At 41.1% G+C, this 25,798-nt stretch overlaps 1 protein-coding gene across 3 annotated transcripts in view; it reads left to right on the top strand.

Moving 5' to 3' along the window:
* SEC24B (SEC24 homolog B, COPII coat complex component) overlaps positions 1 to 25,798 on the top strand; it is a 110,151-nt gene that overhangs the window by 64,670 nt on the left and 19,683 nt on the right. For all 3 annotated transcript variants that reach the window (XM_073640925.1, XM_073640933.1, XM_073640915.1), the window contains 5 exons: positions 8,585 to 8,758; positions 8,888 to 8,998; positions 11,236 to 11,411; positions 15,502 to 15,639; positions 19,466 to 19,570. In XM_073640925.1, the coding sequence (XP_073497026.1) occupies positions 8,585 to 8,758; positions 8,888 to 8,998; positions 11,236 to 11,411; positions 15,502 to 15,639; positions 19,466 to 19,570 (704 nt within the window). The remainder of the gene's footprint in view (positions 1 to 8,584; positions 8,759 to 8,887; positions 8,999 to 11,235; positions 11,412 to 15,501; positions 15,640 to 19,465; positions 19,571 to 25,798) is intronic.

Genomic DNA, 25,798 nt, shown 5'->3' with positions numbered 1-25,798 from the left:
GGGTAAGCTCGGGCAAGACATGGAGTGACTCCAGTGTACGGTTTACCTTGAGGTTTGTACGCCTGCATTAGTAGGATTAGCCAGTCTGTGCTTCTACAGGTGGTAACAGACTAACACTGCTGCTTATCAGTCCAGCAAGGCGTAGCACACAGTTATCTATGGTTATGGAGACGCCAGCTGACAGAGGGGGGGTGTGCACTCCTCTGCCTGAACGTAGCATAGATGTCACATTCTCCCTCATCAAATGCCATGTTCACACTGCAGGAATTATTTATTACATATTTTTTTTTAGTTATTTATTATGCTTTGCTTACTTACATCAAATTTGCTATCATATTCTACAGCGCTTTACAGATATTATCATTACTGTCCCCAATGAGGCTCAGAGTTTAAATCCCCTATCAATATATATTTAGAGTGTGGAAGGAAACCCACGCAAACACAGGAGAACATACAAACTCCTTGCAGGTGTTGTCCTTGGTGGGATATGAACCCAGGATCCCAGTGTTGCAGTGCTAACTACCGAGCCACCGTGCTGCCCATAATGCAGAACCACCGATGGAGCCATAGAATACACTGACGCAAACTGAGTTCAAATGAGGTTTTTTTTTTATTTTTCTTTAAATGTGTCTGTTTGGACAGGCACACAAACGTAGACATTTGAACTCACTTTGTGTCTTTATCTTATTGCACCATCGGAGGTTAATCTGAATTCCATTTTGGGACGGATCCATCGGATGCACTGCAGAAACAGTGTGGACAGGGCCTAAAACCAAGGCTACATATAGATTGTACATAGACTATTATACTTCTAATCGAAGGCCCCCAGTTTGTGGTGACTGCCTGTGGCACTCAGGGCAAGCTGGTAGTTTTAAGAGCTCTTGAGTATCGCAGTTGGAGATGTGTGCAGTGCATAATGAGTACATATTCGTCCTCTCCATCCCCTATAGCCGTACTTGTCATGTTTGGTGAGACACTGGCAATGAACATTTAGGGTATAAGCACACGTTGAGTATTTGATTGCAAAAATTTCTGCATCTCTTAGCAGGAAAACACAGCTTTAAAAATGTTGCATCTTTGTCTGCGGTTTTTCAATGCATTCAATGGGTGAAAAACGCAGGCCAAAACCACAAAGAGAATTGACATGTAGATTTAAGGCTGTGTGCCCACGATGCGTTTTTGGTGCGGATTTGGAGCGCAGAAACGCTCCAGAAACACATTGTATACCTTATCCCATGACTTCATATGACATTCTGCAAGTTCTGTGCACATGGTCAGGATTTTTTCTGCGCAGATTTTACTTGCAGAAAAAACCCGGACATGACCAACTCTTGTGCATTTCGGCATGCAGATTTGCCTATACAATACATTGGAAAAACGCATGGCAAAAACGCATGTAAAAACCGCATGCTTTTTTCTGCCAAGGAGATGCAGAAATGCTCAGTAAAATTTCTGCTTCATTTCTGCATTGTGGGCACGAAGCCTTAAAGGACAGCAAATCCTAAAAGGGAAAATACTGATCATGCCACAGCACTTCAGGACGCTCATTGACTGTGCTGGCATAAGGATTCTCTACTGTTTTTGGCCCAATTCCGCGTGGAAAAAAGGCACCAAAAACGCGCCATGTGCACCCCGCCTTACTGAAGCTGGCCGTACGTATTACTGCACTATTCCTCCCGACTCCTGGTCTTCTCATCTGGCAGTGTCTTACAGTGGTGGCCAAAAGTATTGGCACCCCTGCAATTCTGTCAGATAATACTCAGTTTCTTCCTGAAAATGATTGCAATCACAAATTCTTTGGTATTATTATCTTCATTTAATTTGTCTTCAATGAAAAAAACACAAAAAGAATTGTCCTAAAGCCAAATTGGATATAATTCCACACCAAACCTAAAAAAGGGGGTGGACAAAAGTATTGGCACTGTTTGAAAAATCATGTGATGCTTCTCTAATTCGTGTAATTAACAGCACCTGTAACTTACCTGTGGCACCTAACAGGTGTTGGCAATAACTAAATCACACTTGCAGCCAGTTAACATGGATTAAAGTTGACTCAACCTCTGTCCTGTGTCCTTGTGTGTACCACATTGAGCATGGAGAAAAGAAAGAAGACCAAAGAACTGTCTGAGGACTTGAGAAACCAAATTGTGAGGAAGCATGAGCAATCTCAAGGCTACAAGTCCATCTCCAAAGACCTGAATGTTCCTGTGTCTTCCGTGCGCAGTGTCATCAAGAAGTTTAAAGCCCATGGCACTGTGGCTAACCTCCCTAGATGTGGACGGAAAAGAAAAATTGACGAGAAATTTCAACGCAAGATTGTGCGCATGGTGGAAAAAGAACCTCGACTAACATCCAAACAAGTTCAAGCTGCCCTGCAGTCCGAGGGTACAACAGTGTCAACCCGTACTATCCGTCGGCGTCTGAATGAAAAGGGACTGTATGGTAGGATACCCAGGAAGACCCCACTTCTTACCCCGAGACATAAAAAAGCCAGGCTGGAGTTTGCCAAAACTTACCTGAGAAAGCCTAAAACGTTTTGGAAGAATGTTCTCTGGTCAGATGAGACAAAAGTAGAGCTTTTTGGCAAAAAGCATCAACATAGAGTGTACAGGAAAAAGAAAGAGGCATTCAAAGAAAAGAACACGGTCCCTACAGTCAAACATGGCGGAGGTTCCCTGATGTTTTGGGGTTGCTTTGCTGCCTCTGGCACTGGACTGCTTGACCGTGTGCATGGCATTATGAAGTCTGAAGACTACCAACAAATTTTGCAGCATAATGTAGGGCCCAGTGTGAGAAAGCTGGGTCTCCCTCAGAGGTCATGGGTCTTCCAGCAGGACAATGACCCAAAACACACTTCCAAAAGCACTATAAAATGGTTTGAGAGAAAGCACTGGAGACTTCTAAGGTGGCCAGCAATGAGTCCAGACCTAAATCCCATAGAACACCTGTGGAGAGATCTCAAAATGGCAGTTTGGAGAAGGCACCCTTCAAATATCAGGGACCTGGAGCAGTTTGCCAAAGAAGAATGGTCTACAATTCCAGCAGAGCATTGTAAGAAACTCATTGATGGTTACCGGAAGCGGTTGTTCGCAGTTATTTTGGCTAAAGGTTGTGCAACCAAGTATTAGGCTGAGGGTGCCAATACTTTTGTCTGGCCCATTTTTGGAGTTTTGTGTGAAATGATCAATGATTTGATTTTTGCTTCATTCTCTTTTGTGTTTTTTCCTTGCAAGCAAATTAAATGAAGATAATAAGACCAAAGAATTTGTGATTGCAATCATTTTCAGGAAGAAATGGAGTACTATCTGACAGAATTGCAGGGGTGCCAATACTTTTGGCCACCACTGTATCTTCCCACTGAATTTCTAACAGCCAGATCCTTCTCTCCACTGACATCTGTTGGGGGAGAGTTGAGAGTCCCAATATACATTAAATGATTAGTTGATCCTGCCATAATCAGCGGGTTAGGGCAACATAGGAACAGTTGCTAGCTGTGTAATACATGTCTTATATATTTATAGTCCTTAAACGGCTTAGCAATGGTATATTTATTTTCTGTCTGACCCCTATAGTATATATCCAGTGCTAAGAGATTATATATATTACACACACGTGGTCAAAATTGTTGGTACCCCCCTCGTTTAATGAAAGAAAAACCCACAATGGTCACAGAAATAACTTGAATCTGACAAAAGTAATAATAAATTAAAAATCTATGAAAATGAACAAATGAAAGTCAGACATTGCTTTTCAACCCTGCTTCGACAGAATTTAAAAAAAAAATTAAACTCATGAAATAGGCCTGGACAGAAATGATAGTACCCCTGAAAATAATGTGACAAATGGGACATATTAAATCAAATACTGGTTCAGTATGCCTTCAGTTTTGAATAAATCCCCAACAGTGTCACCAGCAAAGCACCCCCACACCATCACACCTCCTCCTCCATGCTTCACGGTGGGATCCAGGCATGTAGAGTCCATCCGTTCACCTTTTCTGCGTCGCACAAAGACACGGTGGTTGGAACAAAAGATCTCAAATTTGGACTCCTCAGACCAAAGCACAGATTTCCACTGGTCTAATGTCCATTCCTTGTGTTCTTTAACCCAAATAAGTCTCTTCTGCTTGTTGACTGTCCTTAGCAGTGGTTTCCTAGCAGCTATTTTATCATGAAGGCCTGCTGCACAAAGTCTCCCCTTAACAGTTATTGAAGAGATGTGTCTGCTGCTAGAACTCTGTGTGGCATTGACCTGGTCTCTAATCTGAGCAGCTGTTAACCTGCGATTTCTGAGGCTGGTGACTCGGATAAACTTATCCTCAGAAGCAGAGGTGACTCTTGGTCTTCCTTTCCTGGGGCGGTCCTCATGTGACCCAATTTCTTTGTAGCGCTTGATGGTTTTTGCAACTGCACTTGGGGACACATTCAAAGTTTTCCCAATTTTTCGCACTGACTGACCTTCATTTCTTCAAGTAATGATGGCCACTCGTTTTTCTTTACTTGGCTGCTTTTTTCTTGCCATAATACAAATTCTAACAGTCTATTCAGTAGGACTATCAGCTGTGTATCCACCAGACTTCTGCACAACACAACTGATGGTCCCAACCCTATTTATAAGGCAAGAAATCCCACTTATTAAACCTGACAGGGCACACCTGTGAAGTGAAAGCCATTTCTGGTGACTACCTCTTGAAGCTCATCAAGAGAATGCCAAGAGTGTGCAAAGCAGTCATCAAAGCAAAAGGTGGCTACTTTGAAGAACCTAGAATATAAGACATATTTTCAGTTGTTTCACACTTTTTTGTTAAGTATATAATTCCACATGTGTTAATTCATAGTTTTGATGCCCTCAGTGTGAATGTACAATTTTCATAGTCATAAAAATACAGAAATTTCTTTAAATGAGAAGGTGTGTCCAACCTTTTGGTCTGTACTGTGTGTGTGTATGTGTGTATATATATATATATATATATATATATATATATATATATATATATATATATATATATATATATATATATATATATATATATATATATATATATATATATATATATAAAATATATACACATACACACACACACAGCTCAAAAAAATGAAGGTAATACACTTAAACAACAGAATATAGCTCCCAGTAAATCAAACTATCCACTTAGGAAGCAACACTGACAATCAATTTCACATGCTGTTGTGCAGATGGAATAGACAATAGATGGAAATTATTGGCAATTAGAAACACACTCAATAAAGGAGTGGTTCTGCAGGTGGGGACCACAGACCACATCTCAGTACCAATGCTTTCTGGCTGATGTTATGGTCACTTTTGAATGTTGGTTGTGCTTTCACCTTCGTGGTAGCATGAGACGGACTCTACAACCCACAGAAGTTGCTCAGGTAGTGCAGCTCATCCAGAATGGCACATCAATGTGAGCTGTGGCAAGAAGGTTTGCTGTGTCTGTCAGCGTAGTGTCCAGAGGCTGGAGGCGCTACCTGGAGACAGGCCAGTACACCAGGAGACATGGAGGGGGCCGTAGGAGGGCAACAACCCAGCAGCAGGACCGCTACCTCCGCCTTTGTGCAAGGAGGAACACTGCCAGAGCCCTGCAAAATGACCACCAGCAGGCCACAAATGTGCATGTGTCTGCACAAATGGTTAGAAACCATCTCCATGAGGGCCCGACGTCCACAGATGGGGGTTGTGCTTACAGCCCAACACCGTGCAGGATGCTTGGCATTTGCCACAGAACACCAGGATTGGCACAGTCGCCACTGGCGTCCTGTGCTCTTTACAGATGAAAGCAGGTTCACACTGAGCACATGTTACAGACCTGACAGTCTGGAGACGCCGTGGAGAGTGATAGGCTGCCTGCAACATCCTTCAGCATGACAGGTTGGGCAGTGGGTCAGTAATGGTGTGGGGTGGCATTTCTTTGGAGAGCCGCACAACCCTCCATGTGCTCGCCAGAGGTAGCCTGACTGCCATTAGGTACCGAGATGAGATCCTCAGACCCCTTGTGAGACCATATTATGGTGCGGTTGGCCCTGGGTTCCTCCTGATGCAGGACAATGCCAGACCTCATGTGGCTGGAGTGTGTCAGCCGTTCCTGCAAGATGAAGGCACTGAAGCTATGAACTGGCCCGCCTGTTCCCCAGACCTGAATCTGATTGAGCACATCTGGGACATCATGTCTCGCTCCATCCACCAACGTCACGTTGCACCACAGACTGTCCAGGAGTTGGCGGATGCTTTAGTCCAGGTCTGGGAGGAGATCCCACAGGAGACCATCCGCAACCTCATCAGGAGCATGTCCAGGCGTTGTAGGGAGGTCATACAGGCACGTGGAGGCCACACACAATACGGAGCCTCATTTTGACTTGTTTTAAGGACATTACATCAAAGTTGGATCAGCCTGTAGTGTGTTTTTCCACTTTAATTTTGGCGGTGACTCCAAATCCAGGCTTCCATTGGTTAATAAATGTGATTTCCATTGATGATTTTTGTGTGATTTTTGTTGTCAGAACATTCAACTTTGTACAGAACAAAGTATTCTATTCAGTACACATACACACACATACGCACACACATACAGCTCTGGCAAAAATTAAGAGACCACTGCGCTGTTTTCTATAAAATCACCACCTCTACATGTCTGACAGCCATTCCAGTGTCAGTTGAATTCCAACCACAGTCCACCTTATTCTACTTCATGTGCTTCTGATTAGGTGATCACCTGAACCAAGTCTCATGTAACGAGGGAAAGTATAAAAAAACACTGCTGTGGTCTTCACAATCCTCTTGCAATAGGACAAGCTGGATGGCAAAACAAGTGCTAGGAATAGCCCAAAAGTAATTTGAATGAAAAAATAACTTTTAACCATGCCAAAGGAGTTGAAAAGAAAAGTCTTGAGTGAGGAAAAGAAGGGCTCAATTCTGGCTTTACTAGCAGAGGAATACAGTGAGTGTCATGTTTCCTCCATCCTTAAAATTTCGAAGTTTGCAGTCCATTACAACAAGGTCAAGCAGCAGACATTGGGGACAACAAAGCCACAGACCGGCAGAGGGCGAAAGCGACTCTCCACTGACCGGGTTGACCGTCATCTAATTCGAATGTCACTGAGCAACCGCAGGATGACATCAAGTGACCTACAAAAGGAATGGCAGCTGGGGTGAAGTGAACGGCAAGAACAGTTGGTAACAGGCTCCTAGAGGCAGGCCTCAAGTCATGTAAAGCTAGAAAAAAGCCTTTCATCAATGAGAAGCAAAGGTGAGCCAGGCTGAAGTTTGCCAAAGACCATAAGGATTGGACTATAGTGGACTGGAGTAAGGTAATCTTCTCTGATGAGTCTAATTTTCAGCTTTGCCCAACACCTGGTTGTCTAATGGTTAGACGGAGACCAGGAGAGGCATATAAGCCACAGTGTCTTGCAACCACTGTGAAATTTGGTGGAGGATCGGTGATGATCTGGGGATGCTTCAGGCTGGAATTGGGCAGGTTAATCTTTGCGAAGGACGTATGAATCAAGCCGCATACAAGGTTATCCTTGAAAAACACTTGCTTACTTCTGCTCAGGCAATGTTCCCAACTCTGAGGACTGTTTTTTCCAGCAGGACAATGCCCCATGCCACACAACTAGGTCAATCAATGTGTGGATGAAGGAGCACCACATCAAGACCCTGTCATGGCCAGCCCAATCTCCAGACCTGAACCCCATTGAAAACCTCTGGAATGTAATCAAGAGGAAGATGGATAGTCACAAGCCATCAAACAAAGAAGAACTGCTTACATTTTTGTGCCAGGAATGGCATAAGGTCACCCAAAAGCAGTGTGAAAGACTGGTGGAAAGCATGCCAAGACGCATGAAAGCTGGGATTAAAAATCATGGTTAGTCCACCAAATATTGATTTCTGAACTCTTCCTGAGTTAAAACATGAGTATTGTTGTTTCTAAATTAATAAGAACCTGTTTTCTTTTAATTATTTGAGGTCTGAAAGCATGGTTTCTTTTTTATTATTTTGATGATCTATCATTTGCTGCAAATAAATACATTTTTAGCTTTGAATTTCGGAGACATGTTGTCAGTAGTTTATAGACTAAAACAACAATGTACATTTTACTCAAAAATATACCTATAAAGAGAAAAATCAGAGAAAATAAAAATTTTACAGTGGTCTCTTAATTTTTGTGAAGGTTGAAAATGTATGTTTTAGTCATTTATTAAATCTAGCTGCAAGTCATTAATGTGCAGCAGAACATGTTACTTGAAGCTACCAGTAGAGGGAGCCTATCAGCGTGCTGCCTGCTTGTAGGTTACTGTGCAGTAAGCTCCATGCTCCTGCTAGGGGCGATAGAGGTAGCCTAATGTTATTTGGCATCTCAATCTGAATTCCATAGCTCAGATTACTATAAAGAAATAATAAAGGGGGTGTATTCCCCACTAAATACTTACACACAATGATTTCACTCTGTGTCCAGTTTGTTAGAACAACTCCATTGTATATAAGAGAGGCATATATCATTGTGGCTTTTCTGCTGTAGTATATCCACTATAGTACGTTGTTGTGTCACACATTTATTCTGTTTTAGGCCTCTCAATACATACTTTCCATGGAAATTTTTTTGTACGGTCAACGGACCTGTTATCACTTGCCAACATCAGTGAGGATGCAGGATTTGCAGTGCAGATGTCTTTAGAAGAAAGTCTGACGGACAGTTCCTTGGCATGTTGTCAAGTGGCCCTTCTTTACACGTCTAGCAAAGGTAGTTCTTTTTCAGGGCTTTTTTTGGAGGGATTTATAAAGTATTATTTATTTATTTGGAAATAACATAATCTGTTAGTGGGGGGGGGGGCAGAATGGAACGCAATATTGATATGTTAATTGCATACAGGTCAGCGGAGGATACGCGTGCACACCTTGTGCTTACCCGTGGTGAATTCGCTACCTGATGTGTTTGCAGGAGTAGATGTCCAAGCTACTACTTGTCTGTTGGCGAACATGGGTAAGATTTGATGCGGTTTTTTTAATCAGAATGTAGATGTCTTTCAGAACTGTCAGCAAAGCATCTTGTATGTAAAGTATATATAATAATATGAAGACGTAACTGCAGTTCATAATATCAGTATGACTTCAGATAAATATACATACCCACACTTGCATACAAATATATTCTGTGTACACACACATGCACACAGATACACGTGTGTATGCATATATACTGTAATATTGTATATTACATACACATGCTTAGAAGCCTCCTTACACAGACTTGGCACTCTCCACAGGGAGAAGCTTTACCCCTTAGACTCCCTAGCCAAACCAGTTCTCCTGCTTTGCACTGATTAGGGGGCAAACACCCCGAAACATGTGTCTGCAAATGGAGTCTATTTTGGCTTTTTATCCCACGTCCTATGGCAAGGCCCTGTTTAAAGGGTTGATATTGACTTTTAGGATTGCTACATGTAATAGGTAGCACTAGAGTTTAGTTCTCTTTCTTCCTGTAGAAGTCAGGTGCATTTATGTTTACATACTTATACACTTTTACGCTTGTTATGATTTTTATAATATTGCTTCATTTCTGAGCATTAAGGCACAATAGTAACTTGCCTAAACATGTGCTGCTTTTGTAAAGCTGTTCTTACATAACCAGGACTCGCTTAGCAAGTGGACTTAGGAATGTTAAAAGAAATTTCTCAATATGACCCCATAATGCCATTAAGATGACATATGTCATAGTTCTAAAATGATGGTAAATTATTCTATCAGGTGGTATTGGTGTAAGGATGTCATTGCTATGATGTGTGTACATATAGTTTAATAGGAGGATATTTTCCATGGGTATATTTTCTTTTCTCTTTTTAAAGGGGTGTTCTCAAGTTCTTAAATTTCTTTAGTTAGACAGCCTGAAAATAAGCAAGTTTGCAATTAACTTGCTTTTTCTTCCTGATGTCATTCTCCTGCAATGAGAAATTTTGTCTTATAGTATACAACTTGTTTTCATGGAACCTGGTCTCTACAGCCTTAACTCTTAACATACCAGCCATCTGTCTCTAGCTCATTAAAGAGGTTGTGCACTACTGTAGAGAATGCCCCCATTGATGTAAACGATGGAAATAAGATTTTTTGTAAATACTTTGCTTTGTCTTTTTTGCCTGGAGCGGTGCTATTGCTGACCGCTCACCAGGCATCACGTGACCCGGCTGCAGCTGGCTCTGACATCCGCTGATGTCACATCAAGTTCCAGCTGCAGCCAGACGTGACCCAGTGATGCGCACCCCCCTGATTGATGGGCTGTGGGCGGGGTTTCACCGCACGTCACAGTCCAGCATCCACCGTGTGCTTTCCCAATGAATACAGGAGGGAAAGCATGCTGGATACTGGGCTGTGATGTGTGGTGAAACCCCGCCCACAGCCCAGCAATCGGGGGGAGCTCGTCACTGGGTCACGCCTGGCTGCAGCTGGCACTTGACGTGACATCAGCGGATGTCAGAGCTGCCTGGAGCCGGGGGTCATGTGATGCCTGGTGAGCGGTCAGCAATAGCGCCGCTCACAGGCAAGATTGATAGTGCAAAGTATTTACAAAAACGCTTATTTCCACCATTTACATCTATGGGGGCATTCTTTATAGTAGTGGACAACCTCTTTAATTTATATACATCAATTTCTGCTCACCTCCCTCTCCCTCTTTATCATCACTAGACCACAGCTTTCAGAGCAAGTTGTCTCTCTGCTCTCCTTGTCCAGAGTTGTGTGCTTGTCTAAATGCCTTATTATCTCTGTGTAAATACAGTGATAACCGTGTAGGCATACGGCAAATCTTTGGTAGCTGAATGTGTTACAGCAGAAGTGCTGAGCTTTATAGTTCTACCTCTACTATAGTTTTACGCTTCACCATATCTCACACAAGGAGGAAAGCCCACTAGAAACCAGGAGGTAAAGAGACTGCACTGCTCTTAGCTGCTTAAGAGCTTAAGAAACAACTTGAGAAAACCCCTTTAGGACATGTTTTTTAGGTGTAACTTTCTTATATTGGCTGTAATGGAGCTTATAAAATAGATCTTTAGTATGTTGAGTACATCTTTAGTATATTCATCTCTGGAACATTGCATTATGTTGTGTTTCCATTAATGGTACTATTTGAATGGCTCTGCTGAGTTACTGGATACAGATCTTGATTACTGTTCAGTACAAAGTCTGCCTGACATTTGCTTTCTTCATCTCTTTTATATCTTTTTGCAGCTGTAGACCGATCTGTTACATCCAGTCTTTCTGATGCTAGAGATGCCTTGGTGAACGCAGTGGTGGATTCATTGTCCTCCTACAAGTCTACACTTTCAAACCTACAGCAGTCCACTCTCATTGCGCCCAGTTCTCTGAAACTTTTCCCTTTATATATTTTGGCTCTTCTTAAGCAGGTGAGTGAAAATATTTTATAGCCAAACCAATCTTTTAGTATTTTTGGCCAAATCTGCAACAGAGGCCTCCAGCACAGACATGACCTCAAAAATTATCTAATGCAGTTTATATATGATCGTTTCCTGAAGCTCATGCGATGAGTCAACTACAATATTTGGTCATTTTCTTCTACTTTTTTTTTTTTTTTTAATGTAGAGCTCAAAATGCTGGAGACAGATGTTATTTTAAGTCTGTAGTGAAATATCAAAAGTGGCAAAAATTAAAGTAAAAACCTATATCAGGACAGGCAGCCCCAAGGTGCCCCAAATTCATATAGAGGTGCTCACTTCTTAGTAAATTTCAAGGATCTTAGCCTATCAAACTTTTCACAAAAAAAATAAAAATAATGACAGTTTTGATGAATTTGCCCATTTTGTATGTAGTGTTAATCACTATAGTTATTAAGCTCCCGATTCATCAGTGTTTACGCCAGCCCGTACCACACTTTTTGAAAAGTGCCCAAAGTTTTGCACAATGCAAAGTGGCACAAAAATTTAGCAATTTTTAGCATTTTCATACCAGATTTGGGCTTCTCCACCAAAATGGGCCTATCTGGGAAGAAACCAGAGCGTGGCTACGGATGACCATTGCATTTATCACGTGGCGGCTTTTCTTACTCCAGAAGTTTTACTGGGGTAATATCTCTGGCGGGGAACACAGAGGTGTACACCATAAGATGCCCCGATTTCATTAAGTGAATTCATGAATTTGGTGCATCTTATTCCTGCATGTCCCTCATTAAGACTGGCAGACGAAACATCAATCTTAATAAATCCAGGCCGAAAACTGTTCAAAACCATAGCAAAATGCTGAAGAAAGTGTGTGAAGGAGGCCATAATAGTAGCTTGTAGTTACATTGTTACTCTAAAGAGGGCCTATGTTTTTTTGTTTTGTTTTTTTGCGCACAATGTGATCTGCTGATTACTCTCTCGTTCACTTGAAAGGGTCTACACTGTGTTCCAAATTATTATGCAAACAGTGTTTAGGAGTGATAAGGGAAGAATTTGTTTGTTTGTCAGTTAAACTCATTGATGGTGATGTGTGTCAGGGCTCTTTATATCACTGTAAGCAATTGCAGACACCTGTGCTAATTAGTTTGGCAGGTGTGTCCAATGAAAGGAAAGACTACTTAAGAAGGCTGTCCCACATTATTAAGCAGCCTACATTTTCTGCCAAAATGGGAAAGAAAAAGGATGTGTCGGCTGCTGAGAAGCAACAAATTGTGGAGTGTTTAGGTCAAGGCATGACTACAATCAACATTGCCAAGACACTTCATCCTGATCATCGCACAATCAAGAAGTATGTGGCTGATTCACAGTACAAACGTGTGCGTGCTGATAAGGGAAAATTGAGGACTCTTTCCTACAGGCAATTACGTCAGGTTAAAAGAGCAGCGGCAAAAAAGCCTTGTCATAGCAGCAGACAAATTTTTGAAGCTGCTGGTGCCTCCAACGTCCCCCGTAACAACAAGATGCAGGGTCCTTCAGTGGTTTGCAGCTGTGCGTAAGCCATCCTGTTGACCTCCTCTATCCACTGCACACAAGCAGAAACTGCTCCAGTGGGCCAAACAATACATGAAGACTGACTTCAAAACTCTTTTGTTCACCGATGAGTGCCTTGCAACGCTCGATGGTCCAGATAGATGGAGTGGAGGATGGCTGGTTGATGGACACCCCATGCAAACACGGCTACGGCGCCAACAAGGAGGAGGTGGAGTAATGTTTTGGGCTGGAATCATGGGGAGAGAGATTGTCGGCCCCTTTAGGATCCCTGAAGGGGTAAAGATGAACTCCATAATGTATGTGGAGTTTCTCAAACAGCACTTCCTGCCATGGTTCAAGAAGAAGAACCGTGCATTCCGCAGCAAGATCATTTTCATGCATGATAATGCCCGGTCTCATGCTGCACATAACACATCTGCATCTCTGGCTGCTATGGGCATAAAAGGGGACAAACTTATGGTGTGGCCCCCATGCTCCCCTGACCTCAACCCCATTGAGAACCTCTGGAGCATCATCAAAAGGAGTGTCTATGATGGTGGGACGCAGTTCACATCTAAGCAACCGCTCTGGGAGGGTATTCTGTCCTCATACAAAACAATTGTAAGCAGAAACCATCCAAAACCTGACAAATTCAATGGACGAGAGAGTTCAGAATCTCCTTTCGAACAAGGAGTCCTATGTGCAAATGTAACATCACCTAGAATAAAGTTTTGAGTTGAAAACTGTTTGATTTCAGTTTGTAATAACCTGCTAATGCTTATAATTTCAAAAATGACCATTTTTTTGTTTTTTATTAAAATGAAATTGTTGAAAACTCTGCTGTGCATAATAATTTGGAACATGCATTTTGAGTGCAGTTTGAGTTTTTTATTTTTTTAAAAATATACTGTTATCATAGGCAGTTTGTACAAAAACCTTTCAATTGTACTCTAATAGTTATTTGACTGGAAAATTACAATGACTGCAATTCATATAGGTAATTTGGGAAAATCTGAGAAAATATTATTTGCATAACAATTTGGAACACAGTGTATAATAAAGGCTGATGGCACTTGAATGCCACACGTGTGTAATCTAAGTTTTGTCCATTTTTCACTTGAGCTGGTTATAAAAGTTTTTGAAAACCCTTAGTTTTATTTTATACCAACATTTTTGTTTTTCATGTTCTAAAAACAAATGAAGGTACTTGGCGCACAAGTTGACAAGTTTGTGTGCACCCACTAACCAAAAGGTGACCTTTTCTTGATGGGACCCTAACAATTTCTATCAAACATGCCTCTCCCGAGCCAAAAACTTACATATGTAAAGGGCAAGTAGGATCCAGCAATAATTAAAAACAGCCTTTGGCTGATGGGAGAAGGGCTCAGTCAGAAAAGGAAGCAGTCGCCACTGGAGAAAACATTGACTGACCAGTTCCTCCTAACTGACTAAGGTGTGAATAGGTGCAAGCTGCTGTGACTATTCTACACGAACTCGTATGTATGAAACTTAACCTGCATTACTGTCAATGTGTTTGCGTATATTTTAGTGCATAGTGTACCACTGCACTGTATATAATGCAGTCCCTGCAGCTTGCGCCTGTTCACACTTGCTTAATTTTGTTAGGAGGTGCTAGTTATTTTTTTAACAGATGACACATACAACAAAAATGATTGCAAGATACTGAAAAAAGGTTTGTTTTTTTGTTTTTTACTTCTGAGAAAAAAATGGAAATCTGAATGAGGTCTAATATAAGTATTAAAAAAAAAAAAAAAGAAAACTTATGACTTCCAGAAGAGCCAGCATTGTGATCTCACTCTCACAATCCCCATCTGCAAAACTTACTGTTTTTTACCTAAACCTTATCTTTTAATAATAATAATCTTTATTTTTATATAGCACCAACATATTCCGCAGCGCTTTACATACATTATCGTCGCTGTCCCCATCGGGGCTCACAATCTAAATTCCCTATCAGTATGTCTTTTGAAATAAACTATCTTTATCTAACATAATGAAGCTAAGCAGCTTGTCATGTCAGTTCCTTGCAGTGCTGACCTGCACAATCTTTCTTTCTCAATCTCCCTATAAAATATTTAAAAAAAGAATATTTATTTTTTTGCGTCTTTCATGCCAAATGTGGGGAAAAAATACCGCGCAATCAATAATCATCTGAAAATAAAAAATCATAATAAATTTCCAGTGTTACATTCCCTTTAACTGTTAAATGACATCAGCTGGCACTATATTGCGGTGCCAGCCGCTGTTACTACTCCTTCCTCCCCTCCCCCATGTGCCAGGCACGATTATATAACCCGGTGATGTGTACTACACCCAAATGAAATGTTTGTAATTCTTTACAATTTCCTAGCCGCCTGTCGGTGAAGTATGCATGAGATCTGGTTTGTTGTACGCTGGCGTTCCCGCTGTGTTGTTCCATTTGGCACATCACTCCAGATAATGGGATTCAGGAGCGGTAAAGCTCTGATTGCCTGCGTCATCTTTGACACATTGTTAATGTGCTTGATAGCAATTGAAAAGAATAATTTTATTTGTACCGTCTCCACAGAAAGCCTTCAGGACTGGCACCTGTACACGTCTGGATGATCGCGTTTTTGCAATGTACCAGATGAAATATCAGCCGTTGCTTCATCAGATGAAAATGATTCACCCGAGCCTGTACCGAGTAGACAGGCTTACTGATGAGGTAGGGAAGCATCTGCATGATATTAGACTATTTGAGGACAGGCTTTTGGGCTATGCTGAAATAGTGATTGCCTCTCATGTAATTACTGTTGTTTCGTTCTAGCCATAAATGTGTTTTACGCTGTTTTCTTTATTCTCCTAGTGCTCCTGTATTCAAATCGCTTTTTCACAGCTTGGTGGGAGAAATGTGTGCGCACTAATGCAGATTGTCCATAGAAAGCAATCAGACTCTCCTTTTCTGAACTATAAACTAATCTGTTATGGGCAATATTGCGCCATTTACCATATATACCGTATACAGTGACATATAATAGTTTGGGCACCCCTGGTCAAAATTACTGTAATTGTGAACAGTTAAGCAAGTTGAAGATGAAATGATCCATAAAAGACCAGAAGTTTAATGTTTTTTAGGCTAAAATATATATATATATTATAGAATATTTTTTTTTTTTTTACATTTTTAAAATTGCAAAAAGGAAAAGGGGCAAAACTTGCAAAAGTTTGGGCACCCTTGGAGATTTGTGTACTCAGGTAACTTTGACCAAGGTGTCAGACCTAATTAGGCTTTTAGGATTATGGCTTGTTCACTATCCTCGTTAAGAAAGGCCAGGTGATGCAAATTTCCCACCTTTATAAAAAACCTCCTCTAACCTTGTACCAAAAAAACCTCAGCCATGGGTTCTTCTAAGCAGCTGTCTAGCACTCTGAAAGTGAAAATGGTGGAGGCCCACAAAGCAGGAGAAGGCTATAAGAAGATGGCAAAGCTTTTTCAAGTTGCCCTTTCCTCAATTCGAAATGTAATTTAGAAATGGCAATTAACAAGAACAGTTAACATAAGGTCCGGAAGACCAAGCAAAATTTCAAGTCAGAACTGCTTGTAGGATTGCTAGAGAGGCAAATCCGAACCCCAGCTTGACTTCAAAAGACCTTCAGAAAGATTTAGCAGACACTGGAATTGTGGTACATTGTTCTACTGTTCAGAGACACCTGCACAAATATGGCCTTCATGGAGGAGTCATCAGAAGAAAACCTCTCCTGCGTCCTCGTCCTAAAATTCAGCGTCAGAAGTATGCAAAGGAACATCTAAGCAAGCCTGATGCTTTTTGGAAACAAGTCCTGTGGACCGATGAGGTTAAACTAGAACTCTTTGGCCACAATGATCAAAGCTATGCGTGGAGAAAAAAGGGCACAGAATTTCAGGAAAAGAACATCTCGCCAACCATTAAGCATGGGGGTGGATCAATCATACTTTAGGGTTGTGCTGCAGCCAATGGCACAGGGAACATTTCACGGGTAGAGGGAAGAATGGATTCAATGAAATTTCAACAATTTCTTGATGCAAACATAACACCATCTGTAAAAAAGCTTACGTTGAAAAGAGGATGGCTTTTACAAATGGATAATGATCACACGTCAAAAATCAACAATAGACTACCTCAAAAGGCACAAGCTGAAGGTTTTACAATAGCCCTCACAGTTCTCTGATCTGAACATCATTGAAAATCTATGGCTAAACCTCAAAACCGCAGTGCATGCAAAACGACCCAGAAATGTCACAGAACTGGAAGAATTTTCCATGGAAGAATGGATGAAGATCCCTCAAACAAGAATTGAAAGACTCTTGTCAGGCTACAAAAAGCGTTTAGAAGCTGTGACACTTTCAAAAGGGGGGCTACTAGATACTAGCCATGCAGGGTGCCCAAACTTTTGCATTGGACCTATATATATATATATATATATATATATATATATATATATATATATATATATATATATATATATATATATATATATATATATATATATATAGTTCAGATCAAAAGCTTGGACACGCCTTCTCATTTAAAGATTTTTCTGTATTTTCATGACTATGAAAATTGTACATTCACACTGAAGGCATCAAAACTATGAATTAACACACGTGGAATTGTATACTTAACAAAAAAGGCTGAAACAACTGAAAATATGTCTTATATTCTAGGTTCTTCAAAGTAGCCACCTTTTGCTTTGATGACTGCTTTGCACACTCTTGGCATTCTCTTGATGAGCTGCAAGAGGTAGTCACCGGAAATGTTTTTCACTTCACAGGTGTGCCCTGTCAGGTTTAATAAGTGGGATTTCTTGCCTTATAAATGGGGTTGGGACCATCAGTTGTGTTGTGCAGAAGTCCGGTGGATACACAGCTAATAGTCCTACTGAATAGACTGTTAGAATTTGTATTATGGCAAGAAAAAAGCAGCCAAGTAAAGAAAAACGAGTGGCCATCATTACTTTAAGAAATGAAGGTCAGTCAGTCTGAAAAATTGGGCAAACTTTGAAAGTGTCCCCAAGTGCAGTTGCAAAAACCATCAAGCGCTACAAAGAAACTGGCTCACATGAGGACCGCCCCAGGAAAGGAAGACCAAGAGTCACCTCTGCTTCTGAGGATAAGTTTATCCGAGTCACCAGCCTCAGAAATCGCAGGATAACAGCAGCTCAGATTAGAGACCAGGTCAATGCCACACAGAGTTCTAGCAGCAGACACATCTCTTCAACAACTGTTAAGAGGAGACTTTGAGCAGAAGGCCTTCATGATAAAATAGCTGCTAGGAAACCACTGCTAAGGACAGGCAACAAGCAGAAGAGACTTGTTTGGGCTAAAGAACACAAGGAATGGACATTATACCAGTGTAAATCTGTGCTTTGGTCTGAGGAGTCCAAATTTGAGATCTTTGGTTCCAAACACCGTGTCTTTGTGCGACGCAGAAAAGGTGAACGAATGGACTCTACATGCCTGGTTCCCACCATGAAGAATGGAGGAGGAGGTGTGATGGTGTGGGGGTGCTTTGCTGGTGACACTCTTGGGGATTTATTCAAAATTGAAGGCATACTGAACCAGCATGGCTACCACAGCATCTTTCAGCGGCATGCTATTCCATCCGGTTTGCGTTTAGTTGGACCATCATTTATTTTTCAACAGGACAATGACCCCAAACACACCTCCAGGCAGTGTAAGGGCTATTTGACCAAGAAGGAGAGTGATGGGGTGCTACGCCAGATGACCTGGCCTCCACAGTCACCAGACCTGAACCCAATCGAGATGGTTTGGGGTGAGCTGGACCGCAGAGTGAAGGCAAAAGGGCCAACAAGTGCTAAGCATCTCTGGGAACTCCTTCAAGATTGTTGGAAAACCATTTCCGGTGACTACTTCTTGAAGCTCATCAAGAGAATGCCATGAGTGTGCAAAGCAGTCATCAAAGCAAAAGGTGGCTACTTTGAAGAACCTAGAATATAAGACATATTTTCAGTTGTTTCACACTTTTTTGTTACGTATATAATTCCACATGTGTTAATTCATAGTTTTGATGCTTTTAGTGTGAATGTACAATTTTCATAGTCAAGAAAATACAGAAAAATCTTTAAATGAGAAGGTGTGTCCAAACTTTTGGTCTGTACTGTATATACATGTTTTGTTTTTTGTCTAAAATACAAAGGAAATGTGTCATCTTTAGTTTCAGGGCTTTTAGAGATCACTTCATCTCCTACTTGCCTAACTGTTCACAATAACAGTAATTTTGACCAGGGGTGCCCAAACTTTTACATGACTCTGTATATTCCAGACATAGCATGAGCTAGAGGGCACCTTTCTGTTCTCATTATTTTTGGTGTTACTTTTACAATGTATACTTATAATACCCAACATATAATTTAATATACTACAAGTATTATCTTTTTAGTTGTTGGTAGCCATAGTGTAATTTACTTGTATAATCTACTTTAGAAATTACTGTTTTTTCAGCCAGGACAATAGTTAGAGAATGATTTGTATTTCATGTTTTCTTTTTCAGGGGGCTATTCTTGTTAATGACTTGGTTGTACCACAGCCACAGCTTCAGCACTTATCTGTAGAGAAACTTGAGAGGGTCGGTGCCTTTCTTCTGGATGCTGGTTCAGTATGTGATCACTTTCTTATTGTGCTTCTTGTATAGTATGTTATGCTAGTGTACCATTGCTCTGCCAGGACACCATCACTTAGTACTAGGCCAAGTTCAGATGACCAGTGTACAAGCGCCGCCGGTCATTACATGCGCTGGAGCACATGCTGCTCTTATGTGCACGTCCACATTGACTACCATTGGTCAGTGTGCTATCTGTGTGAGCACACACGTACACCACACTAACCAACTCTAGGATTGCCTGAACCTGGCATGATCAGACTGAAGTTTATGAACTTATTCATTGTTGGGCTGTTTCATATCCCCATAATCTTTCAGTCCATAACAATGTTAACAAGATATTTATAGGAATGGCTCTATTTCTTTCTCCTCTTGAACTGGATCTTTCATTCTCAATTCTTGTGTGAAATCTGTATTCAATGAAGGCAGATTTTTATATTACGAAGATACCATATGACAGTTGGTGCTGAAAAGATTCTATGTAGATGGGAGGAGCTAGAGGAGGAACTCATCCACCTCACATCAACATAGAATCTCATCAGCACCAACTGTCATCTTCGATCTTCACTGAAATACAATTTTTTAATTCTGAATTGACAATTTTGATAATGAATGATCAGTCCTGGTGGAGAAAGAAGCAGATTTCTGTTATAAGATATATTCCAAGGTTTCTTATTTTTATGTTTACTATTTATTTATTAGATAAAAATTAAAAACATCCTTTACTCTTTAAGTTCTAATAACAGAGATATGCCACCGCATATAAACAAAAGGCTAAAGTATGTCAAAAGTATAATAAATGTGTATTTTAGTAAAAGGCCTAGAGGCAGACATCCAAGCTGCGGATGAAATGAGCTGAGCAGTAGTGAGGAGCATCAGTTCTACGTGGGAGTTTAGATATGCCTATGACATGTTATAACCTTTGCCTACATGATCTATGTAACTGCCCTTTGCATTCCTTCCATAGTACTGATCCTTAGTTATACCCTGTATTCACAATTCTGCTTCTTACTGGAAACTCTTCTTTTAGTAGGGTTAATAGGCTGAGTTCACCTGTTGTTGGATGCCATACCATTTTTGCTTTGTTTTTTGCTTTTGTTTTTTTCTTTTCAATGAATGCATTTTTTTTGCCACAAAGCGAAGTAGCAAGAGGCATCCAAAACATATCACTTTTATTAACTGACATACTAAAGAGACAAAAAGAATGGCAGAATAGACGCATGTAAAAATAAAAAATGCACTCCAAAACCTAATTCATCCAATTGGTACAGAAATATTGTAGAAAATCTGCAACATCAAATCACCATTTTCCACTTATTGTGGAAACTTAGTCATAGGCCCCAGTTCATCAAAGCAATTTCGCCAGAGTTCTGACCTAAATTGCTTTGAAAAGTTTCAAAATGTTGGCGCCACTTGAAGTTGCACAAAAATGTTGTATCTTTTGGCATTTTCACTCCAGTTTCTCCTAGTTCAGCGTTTTTTCTACATCTTGAGGAAGAAGTGCAGACTTTTCTGGATGGTGCAGCAGTAAGAGATCCGGGTGGTATCGGCGGTCCACACATGTAGCGGTTTGTCCACACAGTTGCAAACTATGAAGAACCGCACCCAATCTTTATAGTAAATTGCTATGTATTCACAATGCAGCTGTAGAGCTTTTAAACCTTGGAAATCATGTGCTTCTTCTGTACAATCAGATGCCGCCACATCCCCGGGTACCTGCAGTCTGCTTCTTCCTGACTAATTAATCTTGTCAAATTGATTAGTATTACCTGCCTATTAATTACTCTGTTTTAATGACTGTATTAGTATGAAATTCTACTAATTTCATACTAATACCATAATAAAAACCATAAGATTGTTTTATCTTATGGTTTCTACAAATTGTTATTCATTTATATATAGTAAATCAAACCAGCAATTTTTCATTAAACACCAAAAGAGAAAAATATTTAAAGCTTTTTTTTTTTTTTTTTTTTTTTTTTTTTTTAATTAAAATCCCAATAAAATGAGTCTCCATTGTAACCAGGCAGTAGTAAAAAAGAAAAGAAGGAAAAAAAAAAAAAAGCAAATTGAGTTCTTGGTTGCATAGTTATAAGCATAACCAGCAAAAAAGTAGGGACAGTTAGACACCATTTGGAATACTGTGTTCAGTCCTGGAGACCTCGCCTACAAAATAAAAATAATAATCTAAAATAAACCAGTCCATAGGTGGTCTGCAACGATGTTAAAAGGGTGTTTAAATAGTAACTAAACGTTCAAGTGCTTGAATGCTAGTAGATCGCTCAAAAGTTGGCTGAAACGTATGCAGGCTGGGAGGCAGGAGAGCACAACTCTTGCCTGAGCGTACGCCCAGAGTGGGGTACGGATTCAATAGAAAGTAATGGGCTATATGACTTTCTATTGAATCTGTACTCACTCTGTGCGTTCACTAAGGCAGGAGCCGTGTACTCCTGCCACCCAAAACTGCACACTTCTCAGCCATCTTTTGAGCGATCGGTGGGGGTTTTCATATGATGTACTTTAATTATTGTGTGTCTTTAGTATATATAATTTGTGTGTGTGTGTAATTTCATACACCTATATAATTGAAGCAAAGGCTAATGCCGTTTACCCCCTTCCCATAGATTAAATACTTCATGCTTCATATGTCTGGTCCTTGTCCGTGATGCAGGAGCTGTGCCTGCACCATTCCCTGCAGACACTGGATGTGTTACATAGCCATTATTATTATTGCGCCATTTATTCCATGGCGCTTTACATGTGAAAAGGGGTGTACATAATAAAAAACATGTACAATAATTTTAAACAATACAAGTCATCGACTGGTACAGGAGGAGAGAGGACCCTGCTTGTGAGGGCTCACAATCTGCAAGGGATGGGTGAGGATACAGTAGGTGGGGGTAGAGCTGGTCGTGCAGCGGTATGGTGGAACGAGGGTTACTGCAGGCTGTAGGCTTGTCAGAAGAGGTAGGGTCATCGGGTTCCTTTTGAAGGTTTCCACAGTAGGCAAGAGTCTTATGTTGGGGTACTGAGTACTAGAGTAGGGGAGATGCACGGGAGGAATCTTGTATGCGATTGTGGGAAGAGGAGATAAGAGGGGAGTAGAGAAGGAGATCTTGTGAGGATCGGTGGTTGCTTGCAGGTAAGTACTGGGAGACTAGGTCACAGATGTATGGAGGAGACCAGTTGTGGATGGCTTTGTATGCCATGGTTAGAGTTTTGAACTGGAGTCTGGGCAATAGGGAGCCAGTGAAGGGATTTACAGAGAGGAGAGGCCAGGGAATAGTGGGGAGGGACAGGTGGATTAGTCGGGCAGCCGAGTTGAGGATAAATTAGAGGGGTGTGAGAGTGGTAGAAGGGAGGCCACAGAGCAGAAGGTTGCAGTAGTCGAGGTGGGAGATGATGAGGGCGTGCGCTAGGTATTTGTTGATTCTTGATTTAAGGAATGTACGGATCCGGAAAATATTTTTCAGTTGGAGTCGGCAGGAAGTGGAAAGGGCTTGGATATGTGGTTTGACGGAGAGATCAGAGTCCAGGGTTACCCAGAGGCAGCGAGCTTCCGGTACTAGGGAGAGTGAGCAACCATTGACTTTAATGGATAGGTCTGTTAGGGATGGGGGTGGGAAATGATGAATTCTGTTTTATCCATGTTAAGTTTTAGAAATCTAGCAGAGAAGGATGATATAGCGGACAGACATTGTGGGATTGTGGTTAGTAAGGAGGTGATATTTGGGCCAGAGAGGTAGATCTGTATGTTATCAGCATAGAGATGATACTGAAAGCCGTGGGACTCTGAGCTGTCCCAGGCCGAAGGTGTAAATGGAGAAAGGCAGGGGTCCTAGGACTGAACCTTGGGGGACACCGACAGATAAGGGGCGAGGTGAGGAGGTGGTGTGTGAGTGGGAGATGCTGAATGTCCTGTCTTTTAGGTATGAAGAGATCCAAGATGGGGCAAGTCTGTGAAGAGATGAGACAATCTGTAGTAAGAGGGAATGGTCCACTGTGTCAAAAGCAGAGGACCGGTCCAGGAGGGAGGAGGACAGAGTAATGTCTCTTGGATTTGGTGGTTAGTAGGTCATTGGTGACTTTATTCAGGGCAGTTTCAGTGGAATGATGCGGTTGGAAGCCAAATTGTATCAGATCTTGAGACCAGAGAGGAAAGTTGACCTTCTGTAATGGCGGAGAAGCTGGTTTTGGAGGAGGGCTGAGGAGGGGCTGTAGGCCAAAGCTTTCTCTGATGTTATCGATATTCTGCTTGAAGAATGAGGCAAAGTCTTCAGCTGGGATGAGAGCAGGGGAAGGAGGTGCTGGGGGACAGAGGAGAGAATTGAAGATGTTAAGGGTTGTGAGACAGGAAGGATATGCTGTCAACCCCTGACCGCTGCATTTAAAGCCCGTGCAAACGTGGCCACGCACTATTCCAAATTCCCATCGACCCGACCACGGGGTGCTGGTAGCTGGTGAACATAATTCAGTTGACCGATTTTTACGCCAATTACCTCAACTTTACCTCAAAAGTTTAGTCTAATGGGCTTTGATGCCATTTAAAATAATTCACATATACATTTGCAAATATCTTGGTGCACAGTGTACTGCTGTATACTTTGTATATGTTGCAGCCACAGAATGAAGCAAATGTGAATGGGTGCAAGCTGCTGTTAGGAGATGATGGTCGATGTTTGTTTGTTTCTTTGTAGACATACAGTACTGTGCAAAAATGTGTGGAAAAAAATGCTGCAAAGTAAGAATGTTTTTCAAAAGTATCAGCATTAATAATTTGCGTTTTAATTGATAAAAATAAATTTAATGTACGAAAGAGAAATGTAAATCAAATGAATATTTGGTTTGACCACTCTCTCCTTGCTGATGACTTCGCCCAGGCATAGATGTGTAGCCATGTCAGCTGCAAGGAGAGAGTACAACCCCTGGCAAAAATTCTGGAATCACCGGGCTTGGAGAATGTTCATTCAGTTATTTAATGTTATTGAAAAAAAGCAGATCACAGACATGGCACAAAGATAAAGTCATTTCAAATGGCAAATTTAGGGCTTTAAGAAGCACTAAAAGAAATCAAGATTAAAAATGTACTCAGTAAGGGTAATTTTTTTTCAGACCAAGCAGAGGGAAAAAATTATGGAATCACTCAATTCTGAGGAAAAAAATATGGAATCATGAAAAACAAACACACAAAAGAACACCCCAAACATCACTAGTATTTTGTTGCACCACCTCTGTCTTTAATAACAGCTTGCAGTCTCTGAGGCATGGACTTAATGTGTGACAAACAGTACTCTTCATCAATCTGGCTTCAACGTTCTCTGATTGCTGTTGCCAGATCAGCTTTGCAGGCTGGAGCCTTGTCATGGACCATTTTCTTCAACTTCCACCAAAGATTTTCAATTGGATTGAGATCTGGACTATTTGCAGGCCATGACCTTGACCTTGTGTGTCTTCTTTCAAGGAATGTTTTCACAGTTTTTGCTCTATGGCAGGATGCATTATCATCTTGAAAAATGATGGCATCATCCCCAAACATCCTTTCAATTGATGGGATAAGAAAACTGTCCAAAATATCAATGTAAACTTGGACATTTATTGAAGATGTAATGACAGCCATCTCCCCAGTGCCTTTACCTGACATGCAGCCCCATATCATCAATGACTGTGGAAGTTTACATGTTCTCTTCATGCAGTCATCTTTATAAATCTCATTGGAACGGCACCAAACAAAAGTTCCAGCATCATCACCTTGCCCAATGCAGATTTGCGATTCATCACTGAATATGACTTTCATCCAGTCATTCACAGTCCACGATTGCTTTTCCTTAGCCCATTGTATCCTTGTTTTTTTCTGTTTAGGTGTTAATGATGGCTTATGTTTAGCTTTTCTGTATGTAAATCCCATTTCCTTTAGGCGGTTTCTTACAGTTCGGTCACAGACATTGACTCCAGTTTCCTCCCATTCGTTCCTCATTTGTTTTGTTGTGCATTTCCTGTTTTGGAGACACATTGCTTTGTTTCCAGTCTTGATGCTTTGATGTCTTCCTTGGTCTACCAGTATGTTTGCCTTTAACAACCTTCCCATGTTGTTTGTATTTGGTCCAGATTTTAGATACAGCTGACTGTGAACAACCAACATCTTTTGCAACATTGCGTGATGTTCTTCTTTTAAGAGTTTGATAATCCTCTCCTTTGTTTTAATTGACATCTCTCATGTTGGAGCCT

Source organism: Phyllobates terribilis, unplaced genomic scaffold (assembly GCF_046119375.1).
Source record: "Phyllobates terribilis strain yellow unplaced genomic scaffold, ASM4611937v1 Scaffold_1__5_contigs__length_1240528914, whole genome shotgun sequence".
Taxonomy (NCBI): domain Eukaryota; kingdom Metazoa; phylum Chordata; class Amphibia; order Anura; family Dendrobatidae; genus Phyllobates; species Phyllobates terribilis.
Note: the sequence above shows the minus strand (reverse complement) of the source record. Positions and strands in the feature narration are given on the sequence as shown.